We start from the raw sequence: 14,889 nt of genomic DNA, 5'->3' as shown, positions 1-14,889 counted from the left end.
TTTCTGTTTCGTTTTCCCCGTTTGACATGAAATTCCTGAATATTCCAGTCCTGTTGTTTACTTTATCTGGACATTTTATGGCTCCCACCCTGCTCTTAGTCCTCTGGAGTTTCCTAACCAAGGTCAGCTTGTTCTTTCTCTACTTCTGAATGAACACAGGCATTCAGCAAATGCTTTTCCTTTTACCTTTTTGCTCTGCTGGTTCTTCTGGATATTCCACACATTCCCATTCCTATTTTTTTACACCAAGTTTAACATTTCCACTACAAACCTCCGTAAGTCTATCACCTTGCCTACAGCTTCAGCATATTTTTGCATTGCCTCCTTGGAGCCTGGTGAATTCCTTGCCCACAGAAAAGTGCATTTTTTTTGGTGGAAGGAGTAAGGGAAAGGACTGAAAAGCTTCTTCATACCCCAAAAAAGCTGGAGATGAGGCCCCTGTTGTGGGAGAGGAGGTGCCCAGACAATTTTGTGGATGGTCCAGAACCTTTGATGGCACAAAAAAACAAGGCCAGGATTGGGGAAAAAAAAAATCTGTAAAATGAGTCCAGAGTTCACCCAGGAGACGGAATTAGGCCTGGAGACAGGGATAGACATTATATAATTAAGGATTAGTGTTGGAGAAGAGAATCATGAAATACCCTGGGTTGGAAGAACAAAAGGATCAGCAATTCCAACCCTAAAAGTCACAACCTGGGGCCAGAAACAGATGGAGACAAACCCCAGCACATGGTCAAGGTCATCCAGGACGTGGCTGGAGACGGGGACACTCACAGGGCCTGAAGGGTTAAGCCTGAGCTTAAAGGGGGCTCCTGGAGCCATGGGAACAGTCTGAGGAGGGCCCCACTGAGACTGCTCAGGGAAATTAAAAAGTTTTTTGCCTGAGAAACAAGATCTTAAAGAGTCACAGTTGTTTTCCTGTCAAAAGCCTAAAACAAGCACGGCTGAGGGTGACTCACACAGACTTTGGAAGGAGGAAGTGTGAGAATTCCAACACCAGCTGAGCCTCACCAGACAGCAATCCACTTTCACCTTAGGCTCGGGGAGAGAAGGGAAAAGGAAATGTGGATGTCAGCCAGAAGTGAAACTTCATCCACCTGACAGCCAGATTCTGACTGCAGGTTGTGGTTGGGGGGGAGCAGATAAAGGTTTTATTCCTTTATCTGTAAAAAAATATAATAAGTGGTGCGGCCCAAAGATCTGTTTGGGCACCTTTATTTCAGGAATTTTCAGGAATCTCAGAGGCTACCTGAGAGAAATCTCAATTTTCCCCCACAGGATGCAGCAGAGGTGGGGTAGAGGACAGTGACCTGTCAAAGAATAACCTGCAGCTTGGTTTGCCCACGGAAAAATCTATGTCTGGAGCATCCTTGGGTGCTCCAAATGTGATCCTGAGGGTCTCCTGGACAACTTTGACCCAAAGAGATCAGAAGGGATTTCAGGAGGGGAAACATCCAGGGTGGGAGGAGGAGGAAGGGCTGGGATATGGAGTCGGGCCTCTCATCCAGCAGGATGGTGGGAGCAGGAATTCCAGGGATTCCAGGGATGGAATTCCAGCTCCAGCATTCCATAGAGTCTGGGGGGCCGTGCCAGTACCTGGAAAAGCACTTTGTTGCAGCAAAGTGCTCTGGAAAAAGAGAATTTTGGGGATGAGAGGAAGCAGCAAGGATGGAGGTGCTGGGTTCCTGCTCTCTCATCTCCTCCCACTCCTCTCCACATTTTGGCAGGTGAGGCAGGACTCTGTCACAGAGCAGCTCCAACTCTCTCTGGAAGAAATCTGAACAATTGAACAGTTCCCAGCTCCAGAGCATGATGCAATTACTGGGGAAAAAAAAAAAAAAAAAGGTCTCTGTCCCCTTCCTGTGTCATTGGAGGAAAGCTGTTTGAGCAGTTCTGCTCCACTGACGGGGAAACGTCTCATTTGCAAATTCCTCTGGGGTTTTGGTGCCTCACGTGCACAGCCAGGCCCAGGAAGTCTCACACAAACCCTGAAACAGAAGCGTGGGTGGGGAAAGAACCTCTCTGTGTCCCACCTGAAGCTGAGCAAGCTTTTACTGACCCTCAGTGACAAGCTTTAACTCATCTAGTGCCTGTTCAACATCAAACCCTTGCAGGCCTAGTTAGTCTAGGTTTAATTTCTGCACCATCTCTGCTGCCCCCACCCATCAAGGGTCCCGTCACACTCATAATTTCCTGATTTTAACTGTGCCCATTCCTCCCCAGCATGCCACAACCATGAAGTATTTACCCCAGCACCAGTTTGCCCTCTGATCCAGCCACCTCTTTAACTCCTTCTCCCTCAAGTGTGTTTTTATAGCTGTCTCCACCTTTTCCCAGCATGTGCCACATTCCTGGTGCTGGACTCTACCCCTGCTGCCTCTCTTGCTTCACCCTTCCTTTTGTGAAGAAATACTTTTTGGCTTTGCACTCACAATATTAAGCCAATGGTTCAATAAAGTCCTACAGTGACCTCCAAACTTGCAAGAAGAGGCTGGAGCACCCAGGGCAGTGTTTTGTGGGCTGGACTAGAACAGAAATCTTTGCCAGCAGAGTTGCTGTGTTGAGTCTGTCCCACACAACAACCTTGGGGAGCAGCTGGGAGATGATCTTAGGCCACAGAATATAAAATACCCTCAGTTGGAAGGGACCCAAAAGGATCACCAGGTTCTCAGAAGGGCTTCCTTCCTCACCTGGTGTAATTCCCACCACGGAAAACTGGTCCTTGGTGGCTCTGGTCACCTCTTCCTTTTGCAGCATCCTGTCATTAGTGCTGTCCCCGCCCAGCCATTCCAGCAGTATCGGGATGACTCCAGATCCCGTGCTGGGTTGTGACCTCTGTGACTCTTAGGTCCTCCCTGTTCCTTCTTATCAGCAGACAGACCCTCTCCAGGAAAAAAAAAAAATGGGGCTGATAACGTTAAATTGAAGTGTTGGAGAAATCCTGGAAGCTGTAGATCCTGGGGATGAGGAGAGTGTGACATAAAAATCCTAAATCCGGGTTGGAAAAGATCTTAAAGATCACTCAGTTCCAGCCTCCTGCCATGGACAGGGACACCTCCCACTATCCCAGGTTGCTCCAAGCCCCATCCAACCTGGCCTTGGACACTTCCAGGGATGGGGCAGCCACAGCTTCTCTGGGAAACCTGTGCCAGGGCCTCACCACCCTCACAGGGAAGAATTCCTTCCCAATATCCAACCAAAATCTACTTCCTCAGCCTGTATAAAACAGGGGTTTTGTAAATGTGTCTGAATTATGTTTTCTCAAGTTACCACAAAGCTGAAACTTCCCAGTTTTTTTTTAGTATTTGGTTTGTCCCAGCAGCCTGTTCCAGAGGAAGATATGAGACCACAAAAACTGCTCGGAAGTCAGTTCCTGCTAGAATACCTGGCAGTGACAAATAAAACTGAGCCATGGGAAAGAAAAGGGAAGCAGGGGTTTGCAGGCATGGGTTTGCTTCCCAAGCAGAGTGCTCTGAATGCCTCCGACAAGACAGGAGCCGGAATTTCTCCTGACAGATGCATTCGCCAAGAAATGCTGACTCTGCAGAATTAAACCCATCTGTGGCACAGAGTTTGTCAAGCCTGCTTGTTTCCTGCTGGCTCACCAGCCTTATCCTCCATTGCCAAGCTTTCCTGACAGCCAGTTTCACGGGGGCCCTCCCCCGCTGCCCCTCCTGCAGCTCATTTCCTAGAGGATTTAGTTATTTCCATGGGACCTACTGAATTTGGGACACTCCGACATCAGGGGACTTATTTACAGTCTGAAGACTCATCCTGCCAAGCAGCCCAGGCTGTCCCATGCCACCCCAGCTGCTGGACTCTTCAAGCTTCCCAATCCTGTATGTCTAATCCAATTTAGGCTCTGGTCAACAGATGGGGGAGTTGGTTCTTTATGTGCTTGGATCGTGAGCGGGGGCTGTGCGTGCAGAGGGGTCAGACCTGCAGAGGGGGTGTTGAATGCAGGGACAGGTTCTGTATCTGGGGGAGTCTTGCCTGCAGGAGATCCATGCAGGGAGCCCTGGATACAGGGAATGTGTGAGTACAGGGTGGTTTGGAATGTGTGGAGGACGATGTGTGTGTGTGCTGCTCAGGGGATCTGTGAGAGGAGATGCACGGAGGAGGGAAGGGAGGCAGGAAATCAGCAGGTCCTGTGGGTAGAGGGAGTCAAGAGAATCACGGAATCCCAGAATAAGCTGACTTGGAAGGATTTGACTTGGATGAGTGGGGTTCAGCACAGAGGCAGCCCCCTACTCCCGTCTCCTCCTTCAGGGAAACAGAGGGGACGCGAAAGAGCGCTGGAAAAAGCCTCTTGGGGCACGGCTAGGGGAAAGCTGGCTCTGTTCCCCCTCGGCCAGCCGCTACCACGCCGACACGCACTTCCCAGCGCCCCTTTCCCGGCCCCGGTTCTCCCTAGCGGGGAAACGAAACAAGGCGTGGCCGGGGAGGCGGAGGGGGGAGGCGGCGCGGGGGCCGGGCCCGGCCCGCGGGGCGGAGCCGCCGCCCTTTCCCCACCCCCGGCGCCCGGCCCTGCCGCCAGCCCTGCGCTCCTCCAGCCGCCCTGCGCATCTCCCCGGCCACATCGTCCGCACCATGAAGGCGCTCCTGCTCGCTGTGCTGGCCGCGGTGCTGTGCGTGGAGAGAGGTAAGGAAAGGAGATGTCCCCACCACCATCGCCTGCCCCGCAGGTTCCCCGGTCCCTCGCCAGCCCTGCGTTAGAGAGCAAACTGGGGGTTGGGGGAGCGATGCTTGTGGCAGGGTAGGCTGTGGAAGTTGGAGGTTTTTGGGGGATATAAGGGTTGAAAAGGGGTCGGGGGCGCAGCGCTGAGCCGCGTTATGGTTCGGAGCGGGATGCGGGGGTGTCTTCCCAAGACGTGCCTCGCAGCAATGTCCCTCCTGAAGCAGGAACTTCAGGTCTGCCCCGCCTGTATGAATAGGTGACCATCTCCGGCTGTGCGGGTGGATATGCTGGAGCTTTTCCCAGTTGCAGCTCGAACAAAGAGCAGGGCCGGCTCCGCTCCCCCTTTTCGGCGCAGCCGGCCGGGATAACGGCGCTGGGATGGGCTGAGATGCAGCCGAGGGGGAAGGGGGGTGGAGGGGAGAGGCAGCCCAGCCCCGGCAATGGCTGATGGAGCGAAGTCAGGGCAGAGCCACTCGTGATTCTGGCTCCTGCTGCCCCCTCGGAGCATCCTTCGGGGAGCAATGACCCCTAAGGGGACAATGCCCTGTGAGGGGCTGCTGCCGAGCCTGGGGAGAACGCGGTTCCTGTTGCTGTGTGTTTAGCTGCCAAGTTGCCCAAGTCGCAGGGCCTGCCATCCCCTCCTTCCCCACGGACTCCATTCCTTACTATTCCAAACTCCTTGGGGCCGTGCGAAACCACGTATCGTCCCCATACGAGAGAAACCTAACAAAGAGCCAAACGGGAGAGTTCTGAGCTCTCCCAGCCCCTGCTCAGCAAACAGGGTCCGTTCTTGTTTTTTTTTTTTGAGGGCACCGCTGAGATGAAATCGGCTGTTTGGGTCCCTTTCCAATTCCTCTCTCCCAGTGCGATCCGGGAAGCAACTGGAGATTAAAGCATTGGGTCTCCGACAGAGCCCAGCTGGCTTGGGCTCAGTTCCAGCGGTCAAGGCCAAGGCAGTAAAGGGTTTCATCCCCACCCCCCCAAAAAAAAAAAAAAAAAGCACAACCCCTTCAGCTTTAAAAGTTAAGTTTTTATCCAGGCAAAAGGGTTTGCTGCAGGTGGTTTTATCCCCAAACACTTCCAGCGTGTCCTGGGGGGATTTCACAGAAAAGCTTTACCTCCTGCTCAAAGATCTTGCCTGTGGATCTTGATAAGGGTTTTTCCCAAGAGAATGGAAAAGCGACATCGGGGCTGAATGGGAAAACTGCCGATGCAACAGCATTTTCCTGGTGCTAGTGAGCTCCAAAGTGGGCTTTTAACGGCCTTTTTCCCCCGTGTCTTTGCAAGAATGATTCAACCCCTTATCTCTAGGAATTCCCCCAAATGCCCTGCTCTGTTCTGGTAGCTCTTTGTTCCTCCCAGAAGCTAAGCAGCGATCAAATAAACACATGAATTCTTCCACTGATGAAAACAAGGCTTCGCTTTTGCATTGTTCTGTGTTGCGATTTTTTTTCCCCTTTTATTTCTTTTCTTGTAACCTTGAGCTCCAACTCTTTGCTCCGTCTACAGCTGCATGAAATTATTTCTGCCACCCCTCTTGTGCCTTTTGTCTAAACCACTCAGCCTATTTGTGCTCTCATAACTCTGCAGTGGGTGTTTTCTTGGGGCAGAAAGTGCCTGAATATTTCCTTTCTTAAACTCTGCCTCTCCTGGAAGGATTTTTTTTCTTCTGTTCAGACAAGGGGTAATGGGTAGGTGTGACAATGAAAAACACGGGGACAGGTAGGACATGCAGTGGCAGGAGCGGAGATTAAGTCACGTGGCAGAGAATTTCATGCCCAACAGCACTTTTATGTCATGTCCAAAGATTTCTGGTGTGTTTGCTTCTGGAACCTTAAACGAACGGCATTGCACCACTCAGCGCCTTCAGTGCAGTGACCAAACACACATGGGGACATCTGTCCTGCCAGAATACCTGCAGGAAGCCTGCAATCCACTTCATTCCTGATTGCTGAAGATTCCTGGGATGAGTCAATTCACCTCCTCGGGGTGGTGGTTGTGAGGTAAAGAGTTTGGGACAGGTCACCTGAGACTTGGCAGCAGAGCTGGGCTTCACTCCGAGGTCCCACCTGGAGATGTGGCCGGCCCAGCGAGGGGCAGTGACTCAGTGGCTGGTCCCATCCTCCTCCTCCCCATCTCCTAAACAAAGGAATCTCTCCTGGAGGTTTTGACTCAGCTGGTGGCCCTGTAATCCCGGTGCTGTGGGTTGTGGTGGCTGCCTTGGTGTGCCCAGGTAACCCGGGTTTGTTGTGGGGGTTGTTTCCAGAGTGAGGATCCTCGGCGGGCGCGTGAGCCAGTCCAGGAAATTCCTGCTTGGGGGGTTTGTGGTCTTGGCTTTCATTCCAAAGCAGAGACTTGGCTGCTCTGCTGTGACATTCAGGATCTCCCACTAACCCACTTTAATCTGTTTCTTTGAGATTATATTTTGTTTTCTTTCCCCTCCTCGGCTGTGGCTGCTCAAAAGTCATTCCTACGAGAGCAATTGTTTTTTTTTCTCATTTTTCTTGTAGAAGCCTTTTATTTTCCTGAGAGAAACAGGAATGAGAAGAACAGTCCTGTGGCAGAGTGGGACAGATGCTGAGCAATAATTGTCAAAATAATAATTCTTCAAAATATCCATGCCAGTAACTGCTGTGCCTCAGAGAGCTCTCCCAGGGCTTCCCCTGCTTCAATTCCTTAGGAAAATATTCCAAGGGGGGTCTATAAGAAAGCTGGAGAGGGATAGGACAAGCAGGAATGGGTCCAAACTGAAAGAGAGAGCAGGTTTAGGTTGGATATTGGGAAGAAATTTTTCCCTGTGAGGGTGGTGAGGCCCTGGCACAGGTTTCCCAGAGAAGCTGTGGCTGCCCCATCCCTGGGAGTGCCCAAGGCCAGGCTGGATGGGGCTTGGAGCAACCTGGGATAGTGGAAGGTGTCCCTGCCCATGGCAGAGGGTTGGAACTGAATGATCCTGAAGCTGCCTTCCAACCCAAACCACTCTGTGATTTTTGGTAATCCATGGGGCTGGCTCACACTTCCCACCCTCAATCTGCCCCCACTCTGTTTTGCATCCCATAAATATGGAAAGGGAAAAGGCAGTGCCTCGTGGAAGGGCTGCCTGGGAGCTCCAAAATCCCGAGCCCATGGAAGATTGGGAACAGACCTGATCTGTCTGCATATGTAGGTCAACAATTGCAGCGTGGATGTGATGCTCTTGTGTGTAAAATACAGAGATCAAAGTGCCCATGGCCTTGCTGAGTCTCTGGTCCAGGCTGTCTCCACAACCATTTCCCACCCCAAATGCTGTTTTCCAGTCATTCCTCTTTGTGAAGGATGAGGGATGGGGGCCAGCTAATCCATCCTGCTGCTGTAGGATAAGCCTTAAATGGCCTCAAGTTGCTCCAGGGGAGGTTTAGTTTCGAAATGAGGAAAAAAATTTCTTCGCTGGTCAAATTTTGGAACAGTGGTTGAATCACCATCTCTGGAAGCATGAAAAAATTGTGCAGCTGTGTTGCCTAAAGACTTGGTTTAGTGCTGGAATTTGGCAGTGCTGGGTTAATGGCTGGATTCAAAGATCTTAGAGGTCTTTTCCTGAAATGATTCCACGATTCTGTAGTTTTAGGGCACCTGCTGGTCTTGCAGGTCTTGAGCTTTCTGCAGCTGAAAAATCATTTCTACCTCATGCTGCAGCTCAAGCATGGCCTGATCTTGGTGCCCAAAGCCAGGTCATGGAAAGTTTGAACCTATGGTCACACCTGGAGCATTTCCCATCAGTGTCACAGAATCTTAAAATCAGAATGGTTTTGCTTGGAAGGGACTTCAGATCATTCAGTTCCACTCCCCTTGCACCCATATCCATGGTGGCTGAGCTGAACGAGCCCAAACCTCAAAAATTTCTCCTCTGGAGTTTGGGTTAAAGTTGGCAGCTGTAGCTCGGGCACATTCTTGGTGCAAACAGGGTGGTGACAGAAAGTACCAGGCTGTGGTTGTATCAGCTTTAGCTGATAAGAGCTTGAAATGCCTCCCCGAGGCTTGAACCCTTTGCTTGGCCAATTTTTTGGGGGAAAAAAAACATCCCCTGTTGCAGGTTGATAAAAGCGAAACAAAAAAATGTGGCTGTGGGCAGATGCGAGACATCCCGTGGGACAGAGGTGGGGACCTCCAAGTGAGGACATCTTCCCACCAGCTGCTAAATGAGGTTTGCCTTTCTCTTGCAGCCCACACGCTCGTCTGCTTTTCCTGCTCGGATGCCTCCTCCAACTGGGCCTGCCTGACGCCTGTCCAGTGCGGGGAGAATGAAAACCACTGCGTGACGACGTACGTCGGCGTGGGACTCGGTGAGTGGCGACAGCACCTCCTCCTGCCCCTCCTGGCTTCTCCTCTCCTGGGTCACCTGCTGAGCTGCAGCGAGGCTTTGCCTTCTTCTGGCTGGGTTGGGGAAAAAAAAAAAAGAAAAAAAAAAAAAAGGGAAAGTTCTGCTTAGCAACTGAGTGTCGGACCATCCCACGGGGATTGTGAGGAGGGACGCGCTGCCAGGAGGAGTCACGTTAAAGCCCACGTGCCTGCACCGATGCCCGCCAGTCCGGGGGGAATTTCAGGCTGGGGGCGGGGAGTTTGCTGATGAATAAGTGAAAGCGTGGAGGATGCTGCAGGCTCCCTGTGTGGGAAGCTCCAGGGTTGCTATTCCTGCTGATTTTTTGCCTCCTGTTTGGGTTTCTTGTCCCCCAGTCCCACCTTTGCTTCACTTTCTGTGGACGAGGTGGGAAGGGAGGGTTGTGGGTTTCCTTCCTGAGAGCCTGGAGAGATTTGGGGGGGGTTCTGTTCTTCCCAGCTGCTGTGCTGGGAGGGAGGCAGGATGCTCTGGCAGATCTCCTGGAACCTTTGCAGGAATCAGAGCACATCCTGGCTCTCCCTGGCAGGAGAGGGGGAATTTCATGCCCAAGTCTGCAGCGTGGGTGGGTCAGATGTGCGCAAACAGAGACTGGGAGCTTTTATAAACTTCCTTTTGTAGCCCACTGCTAATGGTTTCCTCTTTCCTCTTAACATGGGCTGTGCCTCTCTGTAAAATGCAGACTTGGCACCCAAGCGTCTCCCCAGTGCTCCCTGTCTCCCTTGAGGAGCCCCAGAGTGAAGCTCAGGGGGAATTTTTGGGATTCCTCACGGGAGCTGTTGTGGCTGAGCGTTGACCAATCCAAAGGGGTGTCCCTGGGGTGCTGTGTGGTCTCTGGGGTGTTTGTGTGAGCTTATCACGAGTGATCCTCGATAAGATGGGCTGGCTGGGATTCCTGTCTCCGAGAACCACTTCATCCTCTCCGGAGCACTTCATGCACTCTGTGCCACCTGCTGCACCGCCCTGGCTCTTCCAGCGCTGAAATTCCTTTGCAGAGCAGGCGATCAGAAAAAAAAACACATTCTAAACCTGCCTTTTTTTCCCTTCCTCTCCACCCCACCCCAAATCCAGGCGGCAAATCCGGCCAGTCCATCTCCAAGGGATGCTCTCCCATCTGCCCCAGCGCCGGGATCAACCTGGGAATAGCGGCCGCCTCCGTTTACTGCTGCGACTCCTTCCTCTGCAACATCAGCGGTTCCAGCAGCGTCCGAGCCAGCTACACCATCCTGGCCTTGGGAATTCTCTTCAGCTTCATCTACGTCCTCCAGGCTCGCCAGTGATGGGGCTGCCTGAGGAAGGGCCGCCCTCCCACGGGTCTCGTTAGCCAATATCTTCTCTGTTGCTGTCTGCAAGGAGATCCTCTTACTTCTCAGCAGGCTTCCAAGGTGATTGTTTCCCAGACTTTTTTTGCCTCTTCCAAGCAAGTTGGAGGACCTGGGTGGTTTGGCTGAGCTGTTCTCCTCCTCCTGTGGACGTCTCCCGCTGCACTCTCGCTCCTCCTTCACCAAGGTGGATGATTTTGGAAGGGTTTCTGCTTTTTCTACCTATTAATAATCCCCCTCCCACCCCCTGCCCCTAATTTCTAAAGTTGGTTAAACCAGGCTGGGACTCGCTGAGAACAGATTCACCCCAAGCACCACCAGGTCTGCTCCAGCACATGGGTGGCACAGGCAGAGGGAATGCACGGTCCAAAGGGAGACACATTCCTGGCCCCTCGCAGCTGCAGTCTCTTTTTATAAAATTGTCTCGTTTCTTCTGATCCTGGGCTGACTTTTCTGGAAAACCAATGCCGTGTACCTTGTCCTTCCAAGTTCTGTAAGTGCCAGACCTGAATAAACTTGCTCCTGTTGTTACCTGAGGTGGGACGTGTGTGTGTTTCCTTGCTCCAGGGATTAGGAACTCTTTCACGGAAAATCCCAATGTTGGTACCATCACGAGGGTCCCTCACCTTCTCAAGCAGCTTTTGGGTGCTTCATCTCCACTTCCTTTCCAGTGGTGAGCAGCAAATCCATCTCCTCTCTGTTGCTGTCTGATAAAAACCTCTGGGCCAGCTTGTTCCACCTCCCTTGGGAATGACTTTTTCCAGGTGCATTTTACTGATAAATGCCAGTTTTGTTTGGGGTCTGAGTCGACTCTAACGGAGCAATTACCCTGGCAGGAGGACTCTGAAGTGAATCTGCATTTTACAAAGACTTGGTGCCTCAGTTTCCCCACTTTGGACTTGTCATGGTGACCACCACAATGACGATACCTGAATGGGCAACAGGTCTGAAAAATGTGGTGGAGTCAGAGGAGAAGATGTCAATACCCAGATCTTAAGGTCCAACCTTCAATGCCTGATGGTGCCCATGGACTGCTGGAGGTGACTTCACCACCCAACCTTCCACATCTGCTGTCTCTCTGCTCCCAGGATCTTCCCAGGTGTTTTGCCAAGGTTTTTCCTAGAAGTTCTCAGCTGTCCCATGGGAGATGTGTCCTCCTGCCCCTCTCTGTGTCTTCTGTCCTGCCTACTCTGCTTGCCTGTGGACCTGCTCGCCACAAACCAAGCCAGAATTCAGCCTTAAACTGTCAGGTTCAAGCTCTTTGTCACTTCCACTGATTGATCAGAGGTGCATTGGGCTTTTTTTTTCCTTCTATTTCTAGCAGCAGAACCCGGGTGTTGGCACATTTTAGCCATGCTTTGTACCTGCTTCTCCTGTTCTGTGTCAAAACCCAAACATAAGCTCCACAAACTTTCAGTTCCACCTCTGTCCCCTCTTCAGGTAGTGATAAATGAAAGGTGTTTGCAGTTGTACAGAAATGTTGGTAACAAAAGTGGTTTTATGGGTTTTTCCCCCCCCCCGCTCCCTTCTCCCCCTCTTTTAATTAAAGGGACAGAGATGTTAATGACAGCTTTTCCAACAGGAGGGATGGGTCACTGGGATGCAATCTGCAATTTAGGGGTTAATTTGGGAAGAATGCATCACTTGTGCTGGTCCTTGGATGTGCCTTCCTTTGGACAAAGCATCCTCCTGGGACCTTGGGGCCTGAGGTGCCCCACAAACCTCTGCTATGCACTGTGGGGCACAGGGAAAATTGGGGAAAAACTTCCTAAACTGAGATGAGTATTCCCCAGCTTCCCTGTGCCTCAGCCTTCCTCCCAAAAGGGTTCAAAACCTCACTTTTTGGGTTTGTTTGTCCCTCAGCACTCGCTGTGACAGCGAGGTGGCACCCAGAGCACTCTACATTGGATTTAGGGAGGCTCTGCCTTTTCTGGCCATCTGGAAAAAGGTTTTGGGGTTGGTTTGGGACTCGATTACCTTTAGCAAAGAGCTGAACTTCAAAGCCATCAGCTGTGTCCTGATGTCCATCCATGCTTTTATGAGGATCCTGGCAATGTCACACTGGACACCCCCATGGGCTGAAGGCCTGATTGTCTCCTCCAAGGGCCATCTCCTTCCTTTCTTGGGGTTCCTTGGCCACTGCCAAGGATTTGGTTGTGCCAGGGGGCAAAGGCTGGTGGGAGGAGCATCCAGTGGCTGCTTATCCCAATAAATAGCAAATTAACATTTATGGAATTGCCAGGGGAGTGAGCTGAGGGTTGGTTGGATAAATTTCACAAGGAGATTCGTTTTTCTCGCTCGCTCTCTTTTCGTCTCTTCCTTCCCATGTACTCTACGCGAGAATATGGAAAAAAGGGGTATTTTCAGTATTTCCTTTCCTTTTTTTTCCTGGCAAAAAAGACATTTGGATAGATCCATGTGTGTTTGAGAGAGGGAGGGGGTTGACAGCTTGTCACAGTTGAATCCCAAGCACTTTCTCATCAGTCATGCCAACTCTCACTATTCCTGGTCCTACTCTAGGTTTATTTTTTGCCTCCAAATCCCCAGAATGACAAACCTGGTGAGAACCTCATCTGTTGTAAAACCCGGGCCTGAAAATGGGCAGGTGAAAGTTAATTAAAATAATTAATAATAAGGCAATAAGTAGGAAAAACAATGGGATTTACGAAGTGTTCAGACTGGTGGGTGGGTTGTTGATCCAAATGCTGGATTTGGAATTTGAGGGCCGTGGTGGGACAGCCCTGAAGTGCTTTGGATGTGTTTCTGTGGACTGTGGAAATTAAGAGATCAAAATCTGAGCAGAAAACTCAGATATTCACCTGTTCTGACAAGACAAGAGGTTATGAAGGGAGGAGGTTTGGCTCCCTAGAAGCAAAAAATATCCAAGAAGAGTTTTTACTGAAATTTAAGAACTAAAGTGAAATACCTGCCCACTTTTGGAGCATGTTCCTGAGAAAATGCTTTCAGTGCTTCCATTCTGGAAATGGCTGTAATTCACCAGCAGCTGCTGCCATCTCCCACCACCCCACCAAGGGCTCGAATTTTTGTGGATTGTCTAAAAATGCTCGAAATCCATTGTGGCATCAGCGCTTCCCACGCAGGATCCGGGGGTTTGCTGTTTGCCCAAGAAAAGGACTTCAAAACGAGCGCAGTTCTTCCAGCTGGTTTTGAGAATTTTTTTTTTTTTGTTTTGTTTTTTTAAAGGGCAAAATTTCTTTTGGAAACCACAAACTCGACCTGACTTCCTTGCTGCAAGAGAACGAATGATCAGTTGCTTGATTATTGCCCCAAGGATCCGCTTTGCTGCTCCAAGGATGTCCTGGATTGGTGTTGGTTTGCTCAAGTTGGGGTTTTTCTTTTGAAGGGATTTGTCTCCCAGGGACTTTATTTGCTGTGATAAAGGAGGCTGTGGTCCCGCCACCCCTGTGGGAAGCTCTGGTCGGGGTGTCTGTGTGTCCATGGGATGAGTTACAGGATCTGCGCCCTCTGCAAAAAGCAGATGTGGTGCACATCTGGATACCTGGAGGTTTAGGGCTCTTTCCCTTGCTCTGGTTGGTCTCAGCTGTTTGGGAGGAAGGGGGCTCTGGATCCTTGATCCTGAAGGAGTTGTTTCACCCCTCTCTGAGGCTGTTGAGCAGGAATGGAAACAGAAACGCTCGGTTTTGCATTTTGGGAATGCCCATGGTGCCCAGGGAAGCGAAGCCCTGGGTTGGTCCTGCCACCTACTGGCTTTTGCCAGACTTGGTGGAGGAACTTTGAAGTCCAAATCTCTGAAATCAAGGCAGATGAGCTGCCTTAAACCAAATAATTGCACCCAAAGCAGAGAGTCATCATCAGCAGAGACAGATTGAAGGTTTTAATTCGTCCAGCTTTGCTCTGATCGTGGAAATTGAGAAATAAAAGGCTTGTGAGGCTTCCCAAGTCAAACGTTTTCCATGGGAGCACTTTTTCCCAGCCCTAATCCTCCAGTTCCATCAAATGAAAATACGCGAAGCCAATGAAATGTTGCAGGAAAAAAAAAAGTTGGCACGTTTTATTTCAGCTTTGTTGGATGATCTGAGGTGGTTTCCCTGAAATGCTGATTTTACTAATTCCTATCTGTGAGATTTGTAACTGTGTATTATCTTTATTGTAACAGGATAAATGGGATAAAGAAGCATCCATCCCTTTAAATATATTAACCTAAGTATAAGTGAAGTGTATGTTCCATCTTGTTTCTTATACTCTAATAAAAAATATATGGAATTAATAAAAAAATATATATATACACTTAGAAGGAGATTTTTGGGTGGTTCTGCAGATATTCCAGATATTAACTCTTGTTTTGTGTGGAAGGAAAATGCCTGGATTGTATTCCAAGCTCAGGGCTGTGGGCTGTGGGCTGGAAAATAAAAAGGACAGACCAAACTGAGGGACGAAAGGAGGGTTAAATTCCTTCATTTCATCTCAGGGCCATTGGAATCTCTTCCTGGGGATGGATAAAGAGCAGGGATTGTCTTTGCCTTCAATAGCTCATAAAT

General features: G+C 50.4%; 1 protein-coding gene across 1 annotated transcript; it reads left to right on the top strand.

Moving 5' to 3' along the window:
• Positions 1–4,482: 4,482 nt before the first annotated feature.
• On the top strand, positions 4,483–14,645 carry LOC139587498 (lymphocyte antigen 6E). Its single transcript, XM_071421920.1, has 3 exons — positions 4,483–4,642; positions 8,875–8,994; positions 10,119–14,645. The coding sequence occupies exons 1-3, from the start codon at positions 4,591–4,593 to the stop codon at positions 10,325–10,327; spliced, it is 381 nt and encodes a 126-aa protein (XP_071278021.1). The 5' UTR covers positions 4,483–4,590; the 3' UTR covers positions 10,328–14,645.
• Positions 14,646–14,889: the final 244 nt, after the last annotated feature.

Source organism: Agelaius tricolor, unplaced genomic scaffold (genome assembly GCF_023055355.1).
Source record: "Agelaius tricolor isolate 1412-34295 unplaced genomic scaffold, bAgeTri1.0.p SCAF_2, whole genome shotgun sequence".
Classification (NCBI taxonomy): Eukaryota; Metazoa; Chordata; class Aves; order Passeriformes; family Icteridae; genus Agelaius; species Agelaius tricolor.
Note: the sequence above shows the minus strand (reverse complement) of the source record. Positions and strands in the feature narration are given on the sequence as shown.

Bases quoted from the DNA above. Each gene is read 5' to 3' on its own strand.
- LOC139587498 (XM_071421920.1), top strand. From the start codon at position 4,591: ATGAAGGCGCTCCTGCTCGCTGTGCTGGCCGCGGTGCTGTGCGTGGAG. The intron at 4,643-8,874 runs GTAAGGAAAGGA...TTTCTCTTGCAG, and splicing joins GGTGCTGTGCGTGGAGAGAG to CCCACACGCTCGTCTGCTTT. The intron at 8,995-10,118 runs GTGAGTGGCGAC...CCCCAAATCCAG, and splicing joins GTACGTCGGCGTGGGACTCG to GCGGCAAATCCGGCCAGTCC.